Source organism: Pagrus pagrus, assembly GCF_965226575.1.
Source record: "Pagrus pagrus genome assembly, chromosome: 9".
NCBI classification, from domain to species: domain Eukaryota; kingdom Metazoa; phylum Chordata; class Actinopteri; order Spariformes; family Sparidae; genus Pagrus; species Pagrus pagrus.
In genome coordinates, this window is record NC_140193.1 from 25,026,438 (window position 1) to 25,035,312 (window position 8,875).

General features: G+C 57.7%; 1 protein-coding gene across 1 annotated transcript; it reads right to left on the reverse strand.

Annotated features, from left to right (window-relative positions):
• Window positions 1-487: 487 nt before the first annotated feature.
• On the reverse strand, window positions 488-8,475 carry LOC311262930 (uncharacterized protein; the record flags this gene model as incomplete). Its single annotated transcript, XM_084362680.1, has 4 exons — window positions 488-1,773; window positions 1,864-5,605; window positions 6,265-6,463; window positions 8,359-8,475. The coding sequence occupies 4 exons, from the start codon at window positions 8,473-8,475 to the stop codon at window positions 507-509; spliced, it is 5,325 nt and encodes a 1,774-aa protein (XP_084218806.1). The 3' UTR covers window positions 488-506.
• Between the last annotated feature and the right edge of the window lie 400 nt (window positions 8,476-8,875).

Consider the following 8,875-nt stretch of genomic DNA (forward strand, 5'->3'; position numbering starts at 1 on the left):
CCATCTCTGGTTTTATCTTGTTTACATTTTTTTTATCTTGTACTAGTGCAGTGGATGGGAGACCGCAAGCACAACCTTTATACATGCTTGTTCAGCAGGTGGTTTGATAAATAGCTCTTTGGAATTTTAACCTGTGATGCTTTGATTTTGGCGTAATGGAGGGTCAAATAGTCATCACCTCCAAAAGTAAAACAAATGAGGGAAGAGTTCGTAATGGAAAAACATGACCAGTCAATAAAGTCAGTCTAGATGCATTTTTTGAGTAAGAAAATCAAAACAGCAATCAATTAAATATGTATTTTTCTATTACGTTAAAAAGAAAGGCAAGAAATCCTGACCTCTGATCCTCAGGGCATTGTCAAAATTTCAGTACCTTCTAAAGTGGTAAGTATTATGGACATATGCATTTCTGTATCCATGTTGGAATTTGTTCCTTTATGCAGTTGAAGATTTTTTGTTACCCTGCATAGAATTGGCACGAGATTGAGACCATGAACAAAATTAAATCAGCCAAAGAAATGTAGAGACAAATTGCTTAGTATATTACATTTATTGAACAATTCCCCCATTATACAGTGGTCGGAGCTGCCGTGGTCGGAGCCGCCGTGGTCGGGGCGGCAGTGGTGGGGGCCGCCGCCGTCGTTGGAGCGGCAGTGGTGGGGGCGGCTGTGGTCGGAGCCGCAGTTGTAGGGGCCGCTGTGGTCGGAGCTGCAGTCGTGGGGGCAGCTGTGGTCGGAGCTGCAGTCGTTGGGGCCGCAGTTGTTGGGGCCGCAGTTGTTGGGGCTGCTGTGGTCGGAGCTGCAGTTGTAGGGGCAGCTGTGGTCGGAGCTGCAGTCGTTGGGGCAGCTGTGGTCGGAGCTGCAGTCGTGGGGGCAGCTGTGGTAGGGGCCGCTGTGGTCGGAGCTGCAGTCGTTGGGGCCGCAGTTGTAGGGGCCGCAGTCGTGGGGGCTGCTGTGGTCGTACCGACAGTCGTTGGGGCCGCTGTGGTCGGAGCTGCAGTCGTGGGGGCAGCTGTGGTAGGAGCTGCAGTCGTTGGGGCCGCAGTTGTTGGGGCTGCAGTTGTAGGGGCTGCTGTGGTCGGAGCTGCAGTTGTAGGGGCCGCTGTGGTCGGAGCTGCAGTCGTAGGGGCCGCAGTCGTTGGGGCTGCAGTTGTTGGAGCCGCAGTCGTTGGGGCTGCTGTGGTCGGAGCTGCAGTTGTTGGGGCCGCAGTTGTCGGAGCTGCAGTCGTAGGGGCAGCTGTGGTCGGAGCTGCAGTTGTAGGGGCCGCTGTGGTCGGAGCTGCAGTCGTGGGGGCCGCTGTGGTAGGGGCCGCTGTGGTCGGAGCTGCAGTCGTTGGAGGCGCAGTTGTAGGGGCCGCTGTGGTCGGAGCTGCAGTCGTGGGGGCAGCTGTGGTCGGAGCCGCAGTTGTAGGGGCCGCTGTGGTCGGAGCTGCAGTCGTGGGGGCAGCTGTGGTAGGAGCTGCAGTCGTTGGGGCCGCAGTTGTAGGGGCAGCTGTGGTCGGAGCTGCAGTTGTAGGGGCCGCTGTGGTCGGAGCTGCAGTCGTGGGGGCAGCTGTGGTAGGGGCTGCAGTTGTTGGAGCTGCAGTCGTTGGAGCCGCAGTCGTAGGGGCCGCTGTGGTCGGAGCTGCAGTCGTGGGGGCCGCTGTGGTCGGAGCCGCAGTCGTGGGGGCCGCTGTGGTCGGAGCCGCAGTCGTGGGGGCCGCTGTGGTCGGAGCTGCAGTCGTTGGGGCCGCAGTCGTCGGACCTACAGTCGTTGGGGCCGCAGTCGTCGGACCTACAGTCGTGGGGGCCGCTGTGGTCGGACCTGCAGTCGTGGGGGCCGCTGTGGTCGGACCTGCAGTCGTGGGGGCCGCTGTGGTCGGACCTGCAGTCGTGGGGGCCGCAGTTGTTGGGGCCGCTGTGGTCGGAGCTACAGTCGTGGGGGCAGCTGTGGTAGGGGCCGCAGTCGTTGGGGCCGCTGTGGTCGGAGCCGCAGTCGTTGGGGCCGCTGTGGTCGGAGCTGCTGTGGTCGGACCTGCAGTCGTGGGGGCCGCTGTGGTCGGACCTGCAGTCGTGGGGGCCGCTGTGGTAGGGACCGCTGTGGTCGGAGCTGCAGTCGTTGGGGCCGCAGTCGTTGGGGGCGCAGTCGTGGGGGCCGCTGTGGTCGGAGCTGCAGTCGTGGGGGCCGCTGTGGTCGGAGCTGCAGTCGTGGGGGCCGCTGTGGTCGGAGCTGCAGTCGTGGGGGCCGCTGTCGTTGGAGCTGCTGTGGTCGGAGCTGCAGTTGTTGGGGGCGCAGTTGTTGGGGGCGCAGTTGTCGGACCTACAGTCGTGGTGGCAGCTGTGGTAGGGGCCGCAGTCGTTGGGGCCGCTGTGGTCGGAGCTGCAGTCGTTGGGGCCGCAGTTGTTGGGGCCGCAGTTGTCGGAGCTGCAGTCGTGGGGGCAGCTGTGGTCGGAGCTGCAGTCGTGGGGGCAGCTGTGGTCGGAGCTGCAGTCGTGGGGGCAGCTGTGGTCGGAGCTGCAGTCGTGGGGGCAGCTGTGGTCGGAGCTGCAGTCGTGGGGGCAGCTGCGGTCGGAGCTGCAGTTGTCGGACCTACAGTCGTGGTGGCAGCTGTGGTAGGGGCCGCAGTCGTTGGGGCCGCTGTGGTCGGAGCTGCAGTCGTCGGAGCTGCTGTGGTCGGAGCTGCAGTCGTCGGAGCCGCTGTGGTCGGAGCCGCAGTCGTCGGAGCAGTTGTAGGGGCCGCTGTGGTCGGAGCCGCAGTCGTTGGGGCCGCTGTCGTCGGAGCTGCAGTCGTTGGGGCCGCTGTCGTCGGAGCTGCAGTCGTCGGGGCCGCTGTCGTCGGAGCTGCAGTCGTCGGGGCCGCTGTCGTCGGAGCTGCAGTCGTCGGGGCCGCTGTCGTCGGAGCTGCAGTCGTCGGGGCCGCTGTCGTCGGAGCTGCAGTCGTCGGGGCCGCTGTCGTCGGAGCTGCAGTCGTCGGAGCTGCTGTGGTCGGACCTACAGTCGTTGGGGCAGCTGTGGTAGGGGCCGCAGTCGTGGGGGCCGCTGTGGTAGGGACAGCTGTGGTCGGAGCTGCAGTCGTGGGGGCCGCTGTGGTCGGAGCTGCAGTCGTGGGAGCCGCAGTCGTTGGGGCCGCTGTGGTCGGAGCTGCAGTCGTTGGGGCCGCAGTTGTCGGAGCTGCAGTCGTTGGGGCCGCAGTTGTCGGAGCTGCAGTCGTTGGGGCCGCAGTCGTGGGGGCCGCTGTGGTGGGGGCCGCTGTGGTGGGGGCCGCTGTGGTGGGGGCCGCAGTCGTTGGGGCTGTGGTCGGAGCCGCACTCGTGGGGGCCGCAGTGGTCGGAGCCGCACTCGTGGGGGCCGCAGTGGTCGGACCTACAGTCGTTGGGGCCGCTGTGGTCGGACCTACAGTCGTTGGGGCCGCTGTGGTCGGACCTACAGTCGTGGGGGCCGCTGTGGTAGGGGCCGCAGTCGTCGGAGCTGCAGTCGTGGGGGCCGCAGTCGTCGGAGCTGCAGTCGTGGGGGCCGCAGTCGTCGGAGCTGCAGTCGTGGGGGCCGCTGTTGTGGGGGCCGCTGTCGTCGGAGCTGCAGTCGTGGGGGCCGCAGTCGTTGGGGCAGCTGTGGTAGGGGCCACAGTCGTTGGGGCAGCTGTGGTCGGACCTGCAGTCGTTGGGGCCGCTGTGGTCGGACCTGCAGTCGTGGGGGCCGCTGTGGTAGGGGCCGCAGTCGTGGGGGCCGCTGTGGTAGGGGCCGCAGTCGTAGGGGCCGCTGTGGTAGGGGCCGCTGTGGTCGGAGCTGCAGTCGTAGGGGCCGCAGTCGTTGGGGCCGCAGTCGTCGGAGCCGCAGTCGTCGGGGCTGCTGTGGTTGGAGCCACAGTTGTAGGGGCCGCAGTGGTTGGGGCCGCTGTGGTCGGAGCAGCAGTCGTTGGAGCTGCAGTCGTGGGGGCAGATGTGGTAGGGGCTGCAGTTGTTGGAGCCGCTGTCGTTGGGGACGCTGTCGTTGGGGACGCTGTGGTCGGGGCCGCAGTCGTTGGGGCAGCTGTGGTAGGGGCCGCAGTCGTTGGGGCAGCTGTGGTAGGGGCCGCAGTCGTTGGGGCAGCTGTGGTAGGGGCCGCAGTCGTTGGGGCAGCTGTGGTAGGGGCCGCAGTCGTTGGGGCCGCTGTGGTCGGAGCCGCAGTTGTGGGGGCCGCAGTTGTGGGGGCTGCTGTGGTCGGACCTACAGTCGTTGGGGCCGCAGTCGTTGGGGCAGCTGTGGTCGGAGCCGCTGTGGTCGGAGCCACAGTTGTAGGGGCCGCAGTCGTGGGGGCTGCTGTGGTCGGACCTACAGTCGTGGGGGCAGCTGTGGTCGGGGCCCCTGTGGTCGGAGCTGCAGTCGTTGGGGACGCAGTCGTTGGAGCCGCAGTCGTGGGGGCAGATGTGGTAGGGGCTGCAGTTGTTGGAGCCGCAGTCGTTGGGGCCCCTGTGGTCGGGGCCGCAGTCGTCGGGGCCGCAGTCGTCGGGGCCGCAGTCGTCGGGGCCGCAGTCGTGGGGGCCGCTGTGGTCGGAGCTGCAGTCGTTGGGGACGCTGTGGTCGGAGCCGCTGTGGTCGGAGCCGCTGTGGTCGGAGCCGCTGTGGTCGGGGCCGCAGTCGTGGGGGCCGCAGTCGTGGGGGCCGCAGTCGTGGGGGCTGCTGTGGTCGGACCTACAGTCGTTGGGGCAGCTGTGGTAGGGGCTGCAGTCGTTGGGGCCGCAGTCGTTGGGGCCGCAGTCGTTGGGGCAGCTGTGGTAGGGGCCGCAGTCGTTGGGGCAGCTGTGGTAGGGGCCGCTGTGGTCGGAGCCGCTGTGGTCGGGGCCGCAGTTGTGGGGGCCGCAGTTGTGGGGGCTGCTGTGGTCGGACCTACAGTCGTTGGGGCCGCAGTCGTTGGGGCCGCAGTCGTTGGGGCCGCAGTCGTTGGGGCAGCTGTGGTCGGGGCAGCTGTGGTCGGAGCCACAGTTGTAGGGGCCGCAGTCGTGGGGGCTGCTGTGGTCGGACCTACAGTCGTAGGGGCAGCTGTGGTCGGGGCCCCTGTGGTCGGAGCCGCAGTCGTTGGGGACGCAGTCGTTGGAGCCGCAGTCGTTGGAGCCGCAGTCGTGGGGGCAGATGTGGTAGGGGCTGCAGTTGTTGGAGCCGCAGTCGTCGGGGCCGCAGTCGTCGGGGCCGCAGTCGTCGGGGCCGCTGTGGTCGGAGCTGCAGTCGTTGGGGCCGCTGTGGTCGGAGCCGCAGTCGTTGGGGACGCTGTGGTCGGAGCCGCAGTCGTCGGGGCCGCAGTCGTGGGGGCCGCAGTCGTGGGGGCCGCAGTCGTGGGGGCCGCAGTGGTCGGACCTGCAGTCGTGGGGGCCGCTGTGGTCGGCGCCGCAGTCGTTGGAGCCGCAGTCGTCGGAGCCGCAGTCGTGGGGGCAGATGTGGTAGGGGCTGCAGTTGTTGGAGCCGCAGTCGTTGGGACAGCTGTGGTAGGGGCTGCAGTTGTTGGAGCCGCAGTCGTTGGGACAGCTGTGGTAGGGGCTGCAGTTGTTGGAGCCGCAGTCGTTGGGGCAGCTGTGGTAGGGGCTGCAGTTGTGGGAGCCGCAGTGGTCGGAGCTGCAGTCGTGGGGGCCGCAGTCGTGGGGGCCGCAGTTGTTGTCTCATCTACATCGATACCAATGTATGGCTCTTCAGGAATTTCTTCAAATCCCCACAAGTCAGCAAAATTTCCATTGTCATCATTTTCTTCGGTTGTAGCTGTGTCTGTATCTGAGCTGACAGTTGTTTGTGTTGTCGTCTGTGTTGTTTGCGTCGTCTGTGTCGTTGTCGTCTGTTCCGTTTCTGGATCAAATGGTCCAACAGGAATATCATCAAAGCCCCACAAGTCAAATGGATCTCGTTCTTCCAGAGATCTCCGAACATGATGCCTTCCAACTTTTTTATGCAACACAGGGGCACAAGCTGCGAGCACCATGCAAAGTTTCCCGGAGTCTACGTACACCACTTCAAAGCCAGAATCCTGTCAACAAACATTCTTAATGTTAGTTTTCACAATCATTTATTTAACAGTCACTTTTAACTTTTTTTGCACTTCACTAACCCTGTCTGGCAACTTTGATATCTCCACAAACAATGTAGTCGGGGTCCTCCATTTTCTCACCGAGTATCCTTGGTTAGTGAGAAACTCTGCCAAAAAAGCAAACTCAAATTCTTAGAAACAAGTTCACAATTGTGGTTTGAGCAACAGAAAGCTTCCAGTCAATAATCAGTCTAGTTGCATTGATGGTTTTGTTCAGGGTTTGACAGGCTGATCCTTACCATGTCGTTTCACCTTCTTCAGTTCTGCATCACGAGGAAGCTTCACAGTGACACTCTTTGTTCTACAAGTCACCAATGGAGACGCTGCTTGTGGTGACATTACTGGATTCTCGCAGACAGCCATGCCTGTCATGTTCTCCTGCAGTAGACGGTCGAAGTAATGCAGTTTGAACGGCCAGAAGCCACTTCCATCTCCACTCTGGGAATAGACAACATTGTCGTCAATTGTAGGATAGTCTTTTTGAAAGTGTCAATCTGGTGTAAATCCTATAAAAAAAGTCCAAAACCAACAATGTGTAAGTTGTCTCGGTGCTTTTGTACTTGCTAACCATGCATGTGGATCTCAGCCCCAAGACCACTGGGTCCTACGGAAGATTTTTCAAAAGCAATGTACAAATCTCAAGTTCCCTTTTTATGAAGGAATGATGATTTGCAAAAACAGCTAGGCACTTAAGTTTTAGTAGACATTACTCCAAGAGAAATGTACTGTATAAAAGACCATTTTCAGCAGGGGATAAATATGCGATTAGTACGCTAGTGCACATTTCCAACAGCCAAATAGTATGCATGGGATTGAGTATAGAGTTCATGAACATGAAGGAAGAGTGCTTTTGGACAGTAGTGGCCCTCCATGGCACAGGAATTAAATATATCAGCATATGGATACACAGACAATACTAAGAGCTATTCATCGTTGATTTGGGTCTTTTTATCTGCATCCTTATCCTTTAAGGCTGCATTTTACCTGTATTGCTGTGCAGCACCCAGTATAAGGAATATGAATAGATCTGTGACACTCTGGCAGTGACAACAATTGGGCACCATCTGTGGAAAAGAGGTTTGGAGAAACATTAATTCCCTGACAACAGCTACATTCTATTTTCTAGAGACAAATGCATACTGTAGTTGGATGAATCAAACGCACCCTCCAGATGCAGATCTGAGTATCGGATGAGTGAAAAGCGCAGGGAAAGTGTTCCATTACTGCAGCGATACTGTGGCTGGTTGACGTCTGATGTCTCTGGACTTTTCCCACTTACTGAAATGACTGAAAATAGGAAATGCGGTCAGGTGACAGTAATAGGCAAACATTTGTCAATGTGTCAAAAAACACTCATATCTGTATATTTATGAAGTTAGAGCCAGAAGACCAACAGAAACTGGATATAGCCTAGCTAGACTTGATCTTTGCAAAAGGGGGCCTAAAACCTGCCTTGACACCTCATCACCAAGCTCACATCTTAAATTTGCATGTTGCAGCATCTTCTTTATCCCAATTTAACTCCCAACAAGAAAACTAACTCCAATTCCCCAAAATGTGGAACATCTCCTGAAAGTAAGCAGACCTGGTGCGACAGTAAGGGAAATGTCCTAAAGTTTGTCTACTGATAAAGAAGCTGGCCCAACTTCCTGAGAGTCATGGGGCAGGTATCCCAAAAGACATCAAATGACAGAAAATTTAAAGCAACACTATTTAGAATAAGAAAGCAGATGATTCAGCACACTGTGGCAAGCAGACTTCAGTGGGGTTTGTAAGATTCTGCTGTGTGGTTTTTGTACCAACGTCCATTAACTCAATTGGTTTTGAAAGACCGAGCAGAGCATGCAGGATTATTCTGCCCAGAGGTTTAAAATAAAGGGGAGTCTGAACTTTAAGATTTAAAAAGAAAGTATTAAATAATTTTGAATATAAAAACTGACAATGAAACTTTGTGAAATCGTACTTTGAAAATGTAAAGTAAAATTGAAAACCCAAAAATGGAAAACAGAAGAGCCTCAATGTTCAACTGAAACGTTTGCATTTAGGCTACATTTATGTCAAAAAATAATTTTGCATTGGGGCCTGAGGCCTGGCCTCAAGAGTGAAATCAATTCCGGCTTGGTAAAAAAACAAGAAATGTCATCAAAGTTTTGCAGACTACAAGCTTAACATGCACTTTTTTACATTTAAAAGCCAATATTATCCGTTTTTTGGAACATTAAAAGGACGTTTAGATTGCTCCCAATTTAGCCATAACAAAGTGGATAACATGGGGCTGAAAATAAATATAGACTGCTTGTTGAAACAGAAGACACGTGTGAACAGTGAGTCACCTTGGAGGAAATTCCAAACCGGCGCAGGGAAACTTGGGTCGGTCCAGTCTTCTGGAGCCGGGACGCCGCCGTCATCAGGCTCCTCTTGAGCCTCCTGGGGGAAATGACCATGTGCATACCGGTGGCTGCATGTCTTGTTGAGCTGGGCTAGCATTAATCCGATCCAAACCCAAGCCATCAGTGCGGACGCCATGGTAGCACTCTGCAGACAGACCAGACGAAAGATGCCTTGTGCGAGGCAGCGCGCCTTTAAAGCACCTTCATTGGCTCACAGAGCTGCACAGGTGTGTTTTCACCTGGAGCTCAAATCAGGCGGCGGCGGAGGGGGTGGGGCGGTGCTGCTGTGGGATTGGCTGAAAATAAACTACGCTCAGCTGTAGGCCTGCTGTCACTCTCGTGGATGCTCTAGGCCACTACAAAACACTTGGTAAAAGGATCAATGCGTGCTGAGGGGTATTGCACAAAAGTAGAATAAAGAAATCCAGGATAATTGATCAAGCGCGGCTTGACCTAGTCT